Source organism: Oncorhynchus tshawytscha, linkage group LG01, assembly GCF_018296145.1.
Source record: "Oncorhynchus tshawytscha isolate Ot180627B linkage group LG01, Otsh_v2.0, whole genome shotgun sequence".
NCBI lineage: Eukaryota > Metazoa > Chordata > Actinopteri > Salmoniformes > Salmonidae > Oncorhynchus > Oncorhynchus tshawytscha.
In genome coordinates this window covers 46,196,490-46,213,655 of record NC_056429.1, presented here as the reverse complement: position 1 = coordinate 46,213,655, position 17,166 = coordinate 46,196,490, and the positions used below count along the sequence as shown (strand labels likewise).

Below are 17,166 nucleotides of genomic sequence, written 5' to 3'. Positions count from 1 at the left end.
GAACAAGGACAGACCATAAGACAAAGAAAACCAACAGACAGTTTACCAGTATCAGGAATTGTATTTATTATATGTATATAATTGTTTAATTCATAATACTCATAGACGATAACCCTCAATAGGCTCATATCTGTGAAAACAGTACTAGTTATAGCACAACCATAAGTGAAACAAAAAAGAGAAATAAAAACATTAATTAAAAAAAAAACTCCCTTATGTATAAAAAAAATAAACAACTCACTATAATAATAAGAACAGCCATTTAATTAAAAAAGGACATTATTTAGAAACCTGTCTGACTACGCATGTTTTATTTATGTATTGTGTGTGTGCATATGTGGTGTGCAATGGTGTGTATCTGTGAAAAAGTGAGTGATTGCGTATTGCAAACATGGTCCCGTTGGTTCATTCGCATGGTCCTCCGATGAGACTGGCAGTCAGTTGGGTCGTGTCGCTGGTGGGAGGGGGGTAAAAAGGGGTTGGGGGATAGTAAAGCAGCTTTTGGTCAGAGAACGACAGACAGTCACAAGAATCCAAACATGCAGATACAAGTAAGGGGAAAGCCTCTGGAGTGAGTTTCAAAACAATAAAACACAGAGAGACACATGCATACATCCTGCCGATTGGAGTAGTGTCTGCTGTGTTTCAACCACAGACTATACACACACACACACACAATGAAACAGTGCGGACCAGGGTGTGACACCGCAAACGTGTGTTATGACACTTGACACGCACACACTCAATAAAAAGTGTGACGAGCTCCAGTGAGCTTCCATGAAAAATCTGCCCAGAAAAGCAAGCAGATTAGAGGGAGGAAAAAGAAGAAATGTAATTAACCGCAAAAGAGTAAGCCAATGTCTTGACTTAAGAGAAACAGTTAAAAAAAATAAAACAAGAAAGAAAAAAACAGAAGGGGAAAAAGTTTGGTTACTGTGGCAAAGTGCAGGTGCGCTGATTGAGATGATTGACGCAAGTAACCCCTCTTCCTCCAACATGACTGACAGATGTCACTCAAGAAAGGCTCCTCACCTTTAAATCGGATCTGCTATAATTTCTAGCCATGATGGGGAATTAGTTTGAGAGAGGAGGGAAAAAAATGTACAGGAGGAAATAAGAGAAAAAGAAATGAGTCAACAAATGGCAGCACAACCTGGGATGTGGTTTGGGAGGTCTCAGCCAATCAGAAGCAAGATAAATGTAAGGTGGGTGGGACCTGAGAGGGAAAGCCCTTTGAGTATAGCATGGCTGGTAATCGAGGGATGTGGAATGGATGATACTGCACATATGCACTGATCGATCAGAGGTGCGTTCAGTTCGCTTTAACATTTGCTACGTTGCGGAACGGTTTGTGCTGACCGACACATTTCCCAAAAACATTCTTGAACACACTTTGATGTGTGTTTGCTCATAACTGACAGCGTTTTAAAAAGGGCAGTAGCCATGCTGACAGCGTTACCCAACCCCTCCCTGTTTATCAACTGGTCGTTCAGTACAGCATTGCTTGCGTTCAATTGAACGTTCCAGAATGTACTGAACACAGACCTGGCCTCAGATTTACTCTCTGCCTCCTCTATTGACTAAATGTAAGGATTAGGAGAGGCTAAACTGATCCCAGATCTGAAAGTAGGGCCACTTCTACCAATGAATAGAGGCTTACAGCTTCTGAGGGCCTGAGGATGTGCTATGGCAAAATGGAGCAGTCCACTGTTAGATGTGAGTGGAAAATGTGACATTCGGAGATCTGACAGCGATGCGTTAAGCTCTGAGCAACAATCACCATAAAACAAAGAGCAAATCAGCCACTAATTACCATAGACACCATAACCGTGGCAACCATTATCAGTTTAACACAAGATTGAAGTATATGTCAGCCGGAAATCTGCTGATTCTGCCTGCCACCCTCCACAACTAAATAAATGAACAGTATTTACAGATCACTGTCCTCCCTGAAACGATACCAGACACAAAGGGAGGAGAGAGGGAGGAATGGCAGAGAACAGGCAGAGAACTTAACATGTTCTAATATGGAGGCTGATTTCAAGTTGAATTTGGTTTTGGGCAAAGAGAAACATACTATAGGTACCCCTCTCCAACAAAGATTGGAGTTTTTTTCTTAACCTCCCATTTAAGGACCGGTGAGGGTCTGTGGCATGTCGCTGATCGGTGTTAGTGAGCACAGAAAGAATAGGGAAATCACATCAGCATGTCTAAGATGTGGGGTAATCCTGCATGTTCTAGGTCATGCATTTCTATCTGAAAACTCTGAAGTCCTCTTTATAAGTGTGGATAGAGAAAGCCAGCTGTGGGTTACCGTACAAAGACCATTCAAGCCATTTCTCGTCTCTCCATGCCTCCATCCCACTCTCCCTTTGCCACTTTTGTACATTTCAAGAATGTATGCATGTTCATTTAGATGAACAACATACATAATTTCTAAAGAAAAGACAACGAAATATAAAACTTCAACATGCCAGTAAAATGTAGAATGTTTGTTTTTGCAAGTAAAGAATGTAAAAAAAAAAAAAAAAGTGCCCCCACCCCCAAAAAAAACCATTAAATTATTGTCAAATATAAACTTCAAAACATACAAATACGACTCCTGACTGATCATAAACATTCAAATAACGGTGTACAAACCAAACCGCCACGAGATCACTCAAACAAAACCATGTATGTACACATATAACCAGCACCCATCCATCTTTTCTTTCTCAAACAATTCCATGGAGCAAGACAGACAGTTAAGGTGTTGGTTAATACAGTAACATATACTGTGGCTAGTGAGAAAGAGATGGAGAGAAAGAGCACAGATTTACAGAGGGGAAAAAAGAACAAAGGCTCACAGGGAAGAGTGGTAAAATGGAGTCGGTCAGACGGGAGTTAGATTAAGGTCTTGCTTTTTAAACAGTACACACTCCTCGCAGAAAGCAGTTAAAGAAGAGATCGAGGGAAGAGTATCCTGATGGTGGTTAAAATGAGCACAGTAGTACTTAAAGAAAATATCCACCCAAAACCACTAATTCCTATCATTTACAGTGTCAATGTAAGAACAATATATTTGTGAATAAATGTTTCATTTTGTTGTTATAATAAGGTTGGTGGCAACATGTGAAAATGGAACCCACAATCCAATGCTCTCTTTATGGGCTGGCTGGCAAGCTGGCTAGCAAAATGTAGCTACACAAAATAACACCAGAGTCAATATCAGCATGTAAAATAGTTAGTTGTAAAATTGCCTAAACAAACAGCACTATCAACTACAATCTCACCATGTTTAACCTGCAGCTCGATGTGCCTCGCAGAGCAGAGTCTGACATACGCAATGGAACCATGAAATGCATCATCAACTTAAAGAGCAGACAAATAGGAGAAATGTGGTGGACCCTCTGTTTAATTACATATTTCGAGGTAGGAATAATCCCAAAAATATGATCAATGGCTCATTCGAGAGAAGACAATCTCCCATGTGATATCAGCTAGTATTCCAAATCTGACAAGTATTATAGATGTTTTTGCGATATAACAGTCAAATTCCTATTAACTTACAGTGTAGTGAGAGCGGCTTTATCACAATGCTACGACATACCATCCGAATTTCTGCCTGTTTGATTGGCAATAGCTCAGGATACACATGAAATAACCCAGGAATCAATAGAACGTCGGTGAGATGCACATAAACAAAATAACATTCAAAATGGGTGAATCTTTCCTTTAAGTAGACAACAGTCCCCCCACCAAAAAAAACAACTTCCCCGCGATAGAAATAAAAATATATATATAAGAAAATACTAACTGTTAAATGTTTCTGGTCCTTTTTTTTTGTATGCTGTATATATATGTTGTTTTTGTATCTTGTCGTTTGGAGTCTTCCTGTTTCAAGACTCGCTTTGTCACTCGTCTTCAAAGCTGAAACACATATGAACAGGAGATGAAAATGACAAAAGAAAAAACGTCACAGCTAAAAGTGTCTTCATGTGTGAGCAGAATGTCCACCTATCTTTTTCAAAGCTCTAGTAAGCGTTATGGAGTGATGTGAGTATGTATGCGTGTGTACCTCTATGTCTCAGGAGCCCTGGTAGGTGGCCTGGAAGCGGAGCGTCTCTTCAAAGATGAGCTCCTTCAGCTTCTCCTTAGGCAGGTCATCCAGCTCCATGGTGAAGGTGAACGGCTCCTCTGCTACAGGCTACACACACACAATGAAAATACTACACTGAACAAAAGTAGAAACGCAAAATGTAAAGTTGGTCCCATGTTTCATGAGCTGAAATGAAAGATCCCAGAATTTTCCATAGGCGCAAAAAGCTTATTTCTTTCAAATGTTGTGCACAAATTAGTTTACATCCCTGTTAGGGAGCATTTCTCCTTTGCCAAGATAATTAATCCACCTGACAGGTGTGGTATATCAAGAAGCTGATTAAACAGAATGATCATTACACAGGTGCACCTTGTGCTGGGGACATTAAAAGGCCACTAAAATGTGCAGTTGTGTCACAACACAATGTCACATGTCTCAAGTTGAGGTAGCGTGCAATTGGCATGCTGACTGCAGGAGTGTCCATCAGAGCTGTTGCCAGAGAATTGAATGTTAATTTCTCTAGCACAAGCCCCCTCCGTCACTATAGAGAATTTGGCAGTATGTCCAACCGGCCTCACAACTGCAGATCACGTGTAACCATGCCAGCCTGAGACCTCCACAGCCGGTTTCTTCACCAGCGGGATCATCTGAAACCAGCCACCTGGACAGCTGCTGAAACTGTGGGTTAGTGCAAGGAAGAAACAGTCTCAGGGAAACGCATCTGTGTGCTCGTTGTCCTCAACCGCGTCTTGACCTGACCGCAGTTCATTGTCATAACCAATTTCAGTGGGAAAATGCTCACCAGATGGCCACTGGCACACTGGAGTAGTGTGCTCTTTACAGATGAATCCCGGTTTCAACTGTACCGGGCAGATGGCAGACAGAGTCTATGGCGTTGTGTGGGCGAGTGGTTTGAGGATGTCAACAGAGGGCCCCATGTTAGCGGTGGGGTTATGGTATGGGCAGGCAAAAGCTACGACAGCTGATGAAACTGAGGAGTATTTCTCTGTAATAAAGCCCCTTTGTTCAGAAAAACTCATTCTGATTCACTGGGACTGGTTCCCCAGGGGGTGGGACTATGGCCTCCAGGCCCACCCATAGCTGCACCCCCGCCCAGTCATGTTTAATCCATAGATTAGGGCCTAATGAATTTATTTAATTTGTCTGATTTCCTTATATGAACTGTATCTCAATATAGTCATTGAAATTGTTTCATGTTGCGTTTATATTATTGTTAAGTATATTTTCTTAAGTGTAATAACAGTATACAACAAAATAGGCTACAGTACACGAAATCATAACACCTTAGGGCGCTTTCACATATGATCCTGGAGCGTTTGGTACCCTGATCCGTAGGGATGTAACTATTCATGACACGCATCAGTCCCTGATTCAAATTTTTAAGATACGACTGCATCGGTCCACGGACACCAAACCGATCCAAATGCAACACGCATCGTCAGAAAAAAAATAGATTCAAACGTTCAGAATTGCCGATTCACATTTTGTTGTTGCTCATATTACTTTCTACCTTCTGAAAATCTCTTACCGAACCGTTCAGCACAGGGACCTCGTTTCGGTCCGCACTGTGAACCCAAATAAATAAATTCAAGAAAATATATAAAAACACTAGGCCTATAGGCTATGCCTGCGTTATGTTGTATGCCTAGAGTCAATCTGAGCTGGGGGAAAAAAACATTTCAGACTATTCAGTTGAAACAACTAGTGCCCATGCAAACATTTTAATTTCAATTGCCGCATTTCAAACTGTCCTTTTGTGATACGCAGCCGGGATCCAGTTCTGTACAATGGCGAGTGGTGGGGTCGATAAACCAGGAGAATTCTCCATCATCAACATCAGGAAAAAATTTGGCTTGGCCCTTAAGACCCTAACAAACTTTTACAGATGCATCCTGTCGGGCTGTATCACCACCTGGTACTTAGCCACTGTAACTAGCCGGCTACCACTCGGTTACTCAACCCTGCACCTTGGAGCCTGCTGCCCTATGTACATAGAATCCCTGCTCACTTTAATAATGTTTGCATACTGTTTTACTCATGTCACATGTACATTACTGTACTCTGGTCAATGCCATCCTATTTAACTATTGCTGTGTGTGCGCGCGCACATACACACACAATTCTATCGTATGTATTCTACTAATATTCTATCCACATACTGCCCATAATGTCTATACATCCCATCACATACATATACATTCCAGACCGACATTGCTCGTCCTAATATTGCTACATTTCTTAATTCCATAATTGTACTTTTAGATGTGTGTATAGTTGTGAATTGTTAAATATTACTACACCGTTGGAGCTAGGAACACAAGCATTTCACTACACACACAATAACATCTGCTAAATGTGTATGGCACCAAAATTGGATTTCATTTTGACGGGCCGACATCACCCCAGTATTCCTACCACTGGAGCAAACAGCCATTCGCAGCGGATTCTGACCAGGCCAAAGAAATTACAAGAGCGATAGGTATGTTTTAGCCACAAATATGCACCCATTCTCAGTGGTTGAGAAGAATATGGTGTTTTCAGCACCTCTTGAAAGTGCTTATGAACTTCGCCCTCTCATACACATTTCAGCAAACAAGTAGTACCCACTCTATATAAGCAAGCTGAAGTCGTCAATGAATTATCCATGCACTTACTACATACTGTACGAACGGACTGCCAGGGCAACAGAGAGCTACTTAGCAGTTACAGCCCATCACATTAGCCCAGAGTCGGATATGAGAAGTACAATGCTACAGTGGGTTTGTTGAAACGTTACACGCCTATCAGTATCCTAATCAAACTGCGCACTGTGCCCAGCCTGACACCCTGACCAACGCGAGGTAGGCTGCCTGTCCTGAATCTTGCACATCTGCACAGCACCTTCAGCATTCAAATGCCAAAATGGATTGCGCGATATTAGGCTTTATTACTATAGTTGAGTGACAACTCATATAATTTGCGAGAGTATTATCATCTATACACTGTTGAAAATGGTGTTTTACTGGAATAAATGTAAGCTACTGGCTATACCTGCTGAACGAGGCTTGCTCACATACATACAGCTCAGAGAAGCCCAGCTCAATAGATCCAGCAGCAGATTTCTATTTAGAATGGAAAATGTGTTTATTCAACAAATGTTAGTTTATCGAATCGTATCACATCAATTTGTTCTCTGAACTGAATCGCTTCAAACTAAAATGTATCGTTCTTGTATCGTATCAGAGCCCATGTATCTAGATACGAATCTAAATGTCTTGAGGGAAAGATGCGCATCCCTACTGATCCACGCTATAAAGCATGTGCAAAACACAAACGAACCATGGCTGAAACAAATCCTGGACCTGCGGGAGTAGTGGGACCCCAATCCAGGACCAAAGTTTCAGGTAGTGACTTGACAGCGTGAGCCGCGTGGAACTTTTTGACCGTTAGACCACATTTTACATGCTAGCTTTCTATTTCTAGGCGTTGTGAAAGCAAAACATATCTTGTAGAATTCTCAAACGCTTCAGGAAATTGAACCAGAGTAATGAATTTCATATGTGAAAAGGGCCTTCGATGGTTTCTGGACAGGGCACTACAGTATGTGAGGGCACTAGTGTATGTATGTGAGGGCGGCCTGCTGCTGTCATACCTCGTCAGTGGGGTCGTAGTACTGCTCCAGATAGGGATGAGCCAGAGCCTCCTCTACCGTGATGCGCTTGATAGGGTTAAAGGTCAACATGCGGCCCAGCAGGTCCAGAGCTGGAGGGAGGGGAGGAGGGAGAGACGGGTGTTGTTAAAAAGGTCTTTAACAGGCATTCTGATTCCCATGTAAAAGCCTTTTGAGTTACTCAGCTATAATATTTGTTTTGGATAGAAATGCTCAACATCGGAGAAAAATGAATTACCTCCCCCCTCATGGCCAACTACCAGGAAGTTTGAAAAGACATACTGAGTGGGCCGGGGAGCTTACATTCATGAACTCGCCTTGACTGACAGCTCTTTGAAACACCTACACAACCGGTCAAAAGTTTTAAAACACCATATGTTATTTCATAGTTTGTCTTCAACGCTATTCTACAATGTAGAAAATAGTAAAAACAAAGAAAATCCCTTGAGTGAGTAGGTGTTCTAAAACTTTTGACCAGTAGTGTGTAAATCAACTTGGATGCAGTGGGGCCGTGTTGCAGTAAAATCATCTCAAGCTAATTTTGTGAGACACAAAGCAACTCAAAGCACATCGAAATTGCATCAATGTTTAGCATGTCTCTTGGGATGCGGTTCACAGCAACACTGACGGATGTGGTGACAACTGAATGACTCTTCCCCCCTTTTGTTTCAAGCTGGCTGAAGACCTAGCTAGCCAGTAACTAGCTAACACCAGACACAGATGAAGACCTAGCTAGCCAGTAATTAGCTAACACCAGACACAGATGAAAGGAGAAACATACAAGTATCTTTGCCATAGATGAAGTGTAAAATTTGTATTATATATTTGCTGACACCCAACAGTCACAGTTTGGCACCCTTCGCCAATGTTGGTTACAAGGCTATACTTATTTAAATTAGGTAAGGGAATATTATGTTACCATTGGTGTATTACAATTAGTTAGGGTGATGTCACCCTATCCCCTTACTAATCCCACCTCCTGAATCCAAGTGTTTGACATGGGGGAGGGGACCACCAACTTTATGATCAAACTTGATCAATGTAGTCATTTTCATACTTTGGTCAACATACTTGGATCTTGTTTCATCCAAATTGAATGAAAAACAGGATTTTTACTGTTCATGACCTTTAAATGGATAGTTCTTCCCAAAATCAATAGATTATCCATAAATACCACAATCCAACATGAAAGGGAAGGATAGACACCTAATGTTACCATTTGAACTAGGTTGAAGTCTACTCGGTGTACCAAAAGCCAGTATTCCCATAAGCTCACACATGAGTAGGAAAACAGGGACCACTAGTGAAGCTAGGAAAAGGGAAGTGTGAGTGTGTGTGTATGCATGTAATGCTTGCAAATGCATTTGAAAACTGTGAATGTATGCATTTTGTGTGTGTTAGCATGGGAAGGTGTGTACACATACGTGTGTGAAAAATAATAAAACAATGCTGTTGTACTTGCCTTTCTTGCACTGACTTAGCTAATAGCTGCTTTATTGAAGAACAGTCTTACTTACAATAACGATCTTACCTAGTGACCCTAAGATGAATGCACTCTCTAAGTCACTCTGGGTAAGATAAATTACTATAATGTAATAATGTGTGTATATGTGTATTCTACCCTTGCTGTCCGCCTTGGGGAACAGCTTGTTCCAGGGGACCTTGGGTTTCTCAGGCAGAGACTGCAGGTAGTTCCTGGCCTTCATGTTGATGATGCAGTTCAGGTCATCCGGAGTGGGAGAGCCCAGGATCCCTGCACAACCAATCACACACTTTAAACATGGTTCCTGTTCAGCAGGACACAAGGTAGCAAACAGTTGAAATGCTTTGAAAATGGAAATATAACATTTATACTGAACGAAAATTATAAACACAACATGTGAAGTGCTGGTCCCATGTTTCAGGAGATTTATTTGTGCACAAATTTGTTTAACATCCCTGTAAGTGAGCATTTCTCCTTTGCCCAGATAATCCATCCATCTGATAGGTGTGGAATATCAAAAAGCTGATTAAACAGAATGATCATTACACAGGTGCACCTTGCGCTGGGGGCAATAAAAGGCCCCTCTAAAATGTGCAGTTTTGTCACACAACACAATGCCACAGATGTCTCAAGTTGAGGGAGCGTGCAATTGTCATGCTGACTGCAGGAATGTCCACCAGAGCTATTGCCAGAGAATGTAATGTTAATTTCTCCACCGCGTCATTTTAGAAAATTTGACAGTATGTCCAACCGGTCTCACAACTGCAGACCACATGGAAGCAACCCAGCACAGGACCTCCACATCCAGATTCAGGATTGTCTGAAACCAGCCACCCGGACAGCTGATGAAACTGTGGGTTTGCCCAATCAAAGAATTTCTGCACAAACTCTCAGAAACCTTCGCAGGGAAGCTCATTGTCATCTTCACCAGGGTCTTGACCTGACTGCAGTTCTGCGTCGGAACAGAGTTCAGTGGGCAAATGCACACCTTCAATGGCCACTGGCACACTGGAGAAGTGTGCTCTTCACCAATGAATCCTGGTTTCAACTGTACCGGGAAGTGGGCGAGTGGTTTGCGGATGTCAACAGAGTGCCCCATGGTGGCGGTGGTGTTATGGTATGGGCAGGCAAAAGCTACAGACAACGAACACAATTTCATTTTACCAATGGCAATTTGAATGCATAGATATACCATGACAAGATACTGAGGATCTATTTTTGTTCAGTGTATAAGGCAAGTTCAGGTAAGTTTAGCCATGTCCACCCTTCTCACAGACAGAAGCCAAAGTCAAGGATATTTCCAAAGGGTATTTCAGAAAACAGCAAGTCATGCAAAGGTTTGAGGGAGTGTCACACCCTATTCCCTTTCTATTGTACTACTTTTGACTAGGGCCCTTAGGGCTCTGGTCAAAAGAAGTGCACTAGATAGGGATTAGGCTGCCATTTGGATCGCAACCTGTCTCTCTCTCACCCAGTATGTGGTTGAGCTGGTCCAGGTAGTGCTTCCCAGGGAAGATGGGCCTGTTGGACAGCATCTCAGCCAGGATGCAGCCCACTGACCAGATATCAATGGACTTGGAGTAGCCCTGAACAACACACGGAGTTAGTACAAACACATTAATTCACATACACAAAGGACTAGGCGTAGCCCTGACAGAGAAAACATGGTCCACAGACATGGAATCAATGCACAGTCCACACACACCTTGGAGTTGAGCATGATCTCGGGAGCCCTGTACCAGCGCGTAGCCACATACTCTGTCAGGAAGCCTGTGTGGTCATGCTCTGGGTCAGCAATCCGTGCCAGCCCAAAGTCACAGATCTGACGGAAGAGGCTCGTTAAAACACGCAGAGTAGCATGTAGACACACATATGCAAAGCTTCAACTTAAGAAACTATTTGCAACAGAATCGGCGGAATAAATACGGGCCTGTTCATGCCAGCAAATCCTCACAACGCCCTCTTCTGGTTATAGAGTAGATACTTTTCTTCACACCTTGGTTAGACCCTAACCACTGGTCCAAGGTTAGATTTCCCCACTCTCTAATGGTTATGATTGGGTGATAGCTAGGGTAAACATGGGCGTATTCATAAGTGTCTCAAAGAAAAAGTGCTGATCTAGGATCAGGTGCCTCCTGTCCATTAGTGAACTGCCGTAGCACAGTGGTCTGAGCAGCACGCTTCGGCACTGAGTATCACGAGTTCACGCCCAGTGGTAGGCAATAGTTAAGGCTCCCAAGTGGCGCAGCGGTCAAAGGCACTGCATCTCAGTGCTAGAGGCGTTACTACAGACCCTGGTTTGATCCAGGGCTGTATCACAACCAGCAGTGATCTGTAGTCCCATAGGGTGGCGCACAACTGGCCCAGCGTTGTCCTGATTTGGGGAGGGTTTGGCCTGGGTAGGCCGTTATTGTAAAATAAGAATTTGTTCTTAATTGACTTGCCTAGCTAGATAAATAAAAAAAGAATTGACAAGGCAATACTGACCATAGAACAGTACTTATACTCTGAAACGTTTTATAAATATCAGCCCCGATCTTAGACCAATGGGTAGCTAACCATGCCTTAAGGTTACAGTTGGGGTTAGTTATAGTGTTGGGGTTAGCAGTAGTAGTATTGTAGATATAGGGTTAGTAGTAGTATTCTGGTTATCATTACCTTGAGGTCGCAGGTGGTGTTGATGAGCAGGTTGGAGGGCTTGAGGTCACGGTGCAGCACGTTGGCAGAGTGGATGTACTTCAGGCCTCTCAGGATCTGGTACAAGAAGTAGCAGGTGTGGTCGTTGCTCAACATCTGGGTCTTCAGGAGCTTGTACAGGTCTGTCTCCATCAGGTCCTGCACTATGTAGCTGGGAAACAAGGGGTTAAGGAGCCTAACGAACAGAGGGGGACCAAACCATAACCCATGTTATTCTGTTAGATCTAGGCTTGAAAAGGTCCGTCTCCATGAGATTCAGCACTATATAGCTGGGAACCAGCAGGGGGCGGCATTTAAAGAGACAACAGAGGATGAGGAGGAATATGACAGTTACAGGCACCAGGGGTCAACAACCACATATCCATTTGAACCTGACCATAAACAATTCCCTGTATTAAGTGCACATTTTTGGTGGAGTTTTAGTAAACATAAAGGCCTTTACACACCCATAATAATATCACATAGTCCCCCCTTGTATTGCTAACATTTACTTTAAGTAATTTTCGCTTCAGCGCAGGTCCAATGAATTTGCTTATTTTACAATGCTTCTGCATGGAATTATAACACTGAAAACAAAGGTTAAGTCATCAACCTAGGAACAAGGAAATACTGCACTCATGCAAAACATTTAGGGACTGCACGTTATTTATAATGAGGGATATTTGGAGAAAAATCAGACAACTCTTAAATGAAAATGGATGGCCCCCCCTTCAGTAAAATATATTTGTACCAGACCCTCCCACAAATGTAATTTTTTTAGACCCTCCCCTATACCCAAAATAATAATTAAAACAAGGTAGATAGCAGAGAAAATGCATACCATTTACCCTCACTCCTTGGACAGACCAGAGCCGTAGCTATGCAGTTTCAGAAACTGTTTTTTAAACTTTATACTAAAAGCATTTTTATTTTATTTACCTTTATTTAACTAGGCAAGTCAGTTAGGAACAATTGGGACTCCCAATCACGGCCGGTTGTGATACAGCCTGGATGAATTGCATAAATCTATCAAGGTATTTGCTGGTCTGAGAAAAAAAATAGCCTTTGATAAACCCATTTCATGCAATTCTACATCATTTTATATGAGTGGAGAAAAGCTGAATATTTTTTTAATACCACACCAGAGCATGTGAGCTGAGTGGAGCGAGGAGCCATGCTTGTGTAATTTTGCAGGTGGGTGGAGCAGGTGTAAAAAATAATTATAATAATACAAAATAATAATAACAACAACTTTGGCCTTCTCTCCCAGTCCAATTTCAATCCGGGTACTGTTCAGCCATGAGTTCTGGGCATGCTCTTCCCTGCATATTTCGGTTCCTTTATTACTATTATTTTAATTAGGCCTATTCTGTTGTATTTATTTAGCCTACCCACCACTAGTAATAAATAAACAGACAGACAGAGAGAGCCAGCCAGTTTCCCCATTTGTCTCTGATTCAGATGGGTTGGGTTAAATGTGGAAGACACATTTCATTTGAATGTATTCAGTTGTACAACTGACTAGGTATCCCCCTTTCCGGGTAAAAGAATACACGTCCCTCATGCACTCGATGCGGCGGGCCCTCAGGATGTCGTTGATGCCGATTATGTTTTCATGGCGGAACCGCAGCAGGATCTTGATCTCCCTCAGTGTGCGCTGACAGTACGTCTGATGCTCAAATGGACTGATCTTCTTAATGGCCACGCGAGAATCTGTCATGCCGTCATTGGCCGAGCTGCGTGGGGTGGAGGAGAGAGAAGATAGAGGGAGAGATATGGGGGAGAGATGAGGAAGAGAGGGCTCCAGTTACAACATGCACAATAAGCCCAGCACATTGCATATGACATGGCAGTTCTTTATAATAGGGACACAGTGATGACTGACACGTGAGCATGAGCACAATGAGACAACCAGAGGAACCATTGCAGAAGAGGGGCTCATATTGAATTATTAAAGGTTAGGCTCTAATTGACAACTTAGTAAATACAACTGTCAAGGAAATGTAAAAGTTATTGAGCCATTAAAAATAAATATTCAGTCTATACACAGTTTTGATTACATTCAGAGTGTGCTTGCTATGGCGTGCCCTAGGAAGTTCTGCATTTGGTCAAAAATGTCAATTATGAAATAATGGTGTAACACTTTCCCATTGTTTAGATAAATTGGATAAGGCCAGAAATGCTTGCCCTGGCTCGCAAGTCAAAACTTGCCTTGCTGACTTGACATCCATACACCTACAAGAGGTAGATAAAATGTTGATACTGCATATAGCTGTAAAGTCTGGTTTCCTTTACCATAAAAGGACCAATAAAAACATCTGAAATCGTGATAAACTCAATCTTTGATCTTGCTTATTTAAACAATTCTCTCGCCCACTTTGTGCACTATGCAACATTGCACAGAAAGCCTCGCGATACATTTTCTATTAGAAAACTAGTGGTACGATCAGTGAGGTTGGTTAACTAACCAACGAACTGTTTAGTTAGCTAGCTACCGATAACTAACTAGCTAGTAACAGTTGACCGCTCAAAAATCGACTCATGCTGTGTGAACGATGGACTGTTTAAATGTATCAAGATTACAAAGATCTGCGCAATCACTTCATCCCACTTCCTGTATTGAAAAAGACTTTGGCAGCCTCATAATAACCACGCCTATTAGCGACTTAGCTAGTTAGGTAGCTAATTGTAAGATAACGTTTTTAGCTAGCAAGTTAGCCTGCGTTGCGGTTATAATATAGCTAGTTAGTTTGCAAACTAGCTAGATTGCTAGCGGTGTTTGCCCCAATGTACTACAAATGACGTATGCTGTGTCTTGTAGAAACTAGCTTGTTCGTTTTATGCAATTGTGCACGTTACTGGGATACAATAGGTGGGCATCAAAACATACTAAAACCACACAGCGTAGCTAGCTAGTAACTACCTACAAACCTAACTACTGTAACGTTAGCTAGCTAAGTGAGCCAAACGCTGTCAATCTGTTGCTAGCTAGCCAGTTAACTACGTATAAATAGTTTCACTACCAGTGGTAACGTTAAGTGCAATTGAATACACAACAAGGGTATGTGCAGACTTGTGCGTTTACATCCAGATAACGTTAGTTGTCAATATGTCAATTATTAGGCGATATGGGGAGGCAGTGAGCTAGCCAACGCCTTCAGACGAAGCTTAGCTGGCTTTAAAAATATATATATATATATTACTGAAGGCAACGTTTTTACGGCGAACATTGTTTATTTTCTCTTACCAAACCATTCCATAGGCCCCTTCCCCGATGTACGAGAGGTTGACATAGCGGGGTCCAACGTCAAAGTTCTGCCCCTTTACCACCTCCAACACGGGCTTGATCCCCGCAGCTCCAGTAGCTCCCTCCGGCTCAACAGCCCCGGCGGCACCAGTATTCGAGCCTGTAGCTCCAGTCGAAGCAGCACTGTTGCTCGAATCCGCCATGATTCAGTCCAGAAATCTACTATTTTCAGTCAATATTTGGGAGGGGGCCTGGCGCAACTCTAAAAATGACTTCAGGTTGATAGGAATGTTAAATATATTTCCTTGGTTCGTTTCGTTGACGGATGAATACGAGTCGTTCAATGCCCCCCTCCAGAGTGTGTAAATGAATTCGTTTCTAGTTCGTCTTTGCTTTGGAATTTTAGCAGCGGTTGACATCCCAACTATGCGTTACTGCCACCATCTGGATGGCAGGCTGAATAGAACAATTTAAACTGAACCCAAATAAAAGGGAAAGGGGGATACAGTTGTGCAACTGAATGCATTCAACTGAAATGTGTCTTCCGTTAAGGGGATACCTAGTCAGTTCCACCTGAATGTATTCAACTGAAATGTGTCTTCCGCATTTAAAAGTGATCCAATGTGATGTTGATTGTGATAAAAACCTTTATTTCCCCACACCCAGGACATGTTTCATGTATTTTTACAACCCATTTTACATTTAAATGTTAGTCATTTAGCAGACGTTCTTATCCAGAGCGACTTACACTTATTGCATTCACCTAGGGCCTCCCGAGTGGTGCAGCAGTCTAAGGCACTGCATCTCAGTGCTAGAGACGTTACTACAGACCCTGGTTCGATCCCGGCTGTATCACAACCGGCCTTGATCGGGAGTCCCATAGGGCGGCACACAATTGGCCCTAGCGTCGTCCGGATTAGGGGAGGATTTGGCCGGGGTAGACCGTTATTGTAAATAAGAATTTGTTCTTAACTAACTTGCCTAGTTAAATAAAAAAATCTTAAGATAGCTGGTTGGGACAACCACATATCACAGCAGTGGAGGAAAAAGTACACAATTGTCATACTTGAGTAAAAGTATAGATACCTCAATACAAACTTACTCAAGTAAAAGTCACCCAGTAAAAAACTACTTGAGTAAAAGTCTAAAAGTATATGGTTCTAAACATACATAAGTATCAAAAGTAAATGTCATTTCTAAAATATACTTAAGTATCAAAAGTTAAAAAATATTTTTTAATTCCTTCTTTTAAGCAAAGCAGATGGCACCTTTTTCTTGTTTTTAAAATTAATGGATAGCCAGGGGCACACTCCAACACTCAGACATCATTTACAAAAGATGCATTTGTGTTTAGTGAGTCCACCAGATCAGAGGCTGAAGGGATGACCATGTGTTGTTGTCTTGATTTGTGCGTGAATTTGACCATTTTCTTATCCTGCTAAGCATTCAAAATGTAACGGGTACTTTTTTTGCGTGTCAGGTTAAATGTCTGGAGTAAAAACTAAATTATTTTCTTCAGGAATATAGTGAAGTAAAACTAAAAGTTGTCAAAAATAAGTACTTTACACCACTATATCACGGTCATTGTAAGTTCATTGTTTCCACTCATACTTGAGTAAAAGTAAAGATACCTTAATAGAAAATGACTCAAGTATGAAGCATGATGAACAACAATCACATGAAGGTTTTGATAAACGAATTTTAACACAGATAGGGGAGGTGTAAGCAATATATTAATATAGTGGATAGGATAAACAACCAATGTTCCCTCTAAACTTCTGCGTGCGCGCAGTAGTCCCGAGACTGCTGCGCAACATTTCTGTACAAAACTTAACGATAATGACGACACCTTCGCCGCTCAGGAGCCGGTCGGGGAGTTTCAGCGATGAGACAACGTCGAAATTAAGGAGAAAATGGTGGCTGTTGGCGGTAGATACACTCAATTCAGCTGCCTGCGCGCCGGGTTTGCGAACTTTTACCGTTTTTAACCATTTCATGTGTCTAGACTAGAG

The 17,166-nt window shown here is 42.1% G+C and overlaps 1 protein-coding gene across 1 annotated transcript; it reads right to left on the bottom strand.

The window, feature by feature from the left end:
• Positions 1–41: 41 nt before the first annotated feature.
• Positions 42–15,552, bottom strand: LOC112251959 (mitogen-activated protein kinase 1). Its single transcript, XM_024422823.2, has 9 exons — positions 15,155–15,552; positions 13,461–13,643; positions 11,890–12,079; positions 10,937–11,053; positions 10,703–10,817; positions 9,370–9,501; positions 7,731–7,840; positions 4,058–4,186; positions 42–3,909 (listed from the first exon to the last, which is right to left on the bottom strand). Exons 1-8 carry the CDS (start codon positions 15,355–15,357, stop codon positions 4,067–4,069), a joined length of 1,170 nt encoding a protein of 389 aa, XP_024278591.1. The 5' UTR covers positions 15,358–15,552; the 3' UTR covers positions 42–3,909; positions 4,058–4,066.
• Between the last annotated feature and the right edge of the window lie 1,614 nt (positions 15,553–17,166).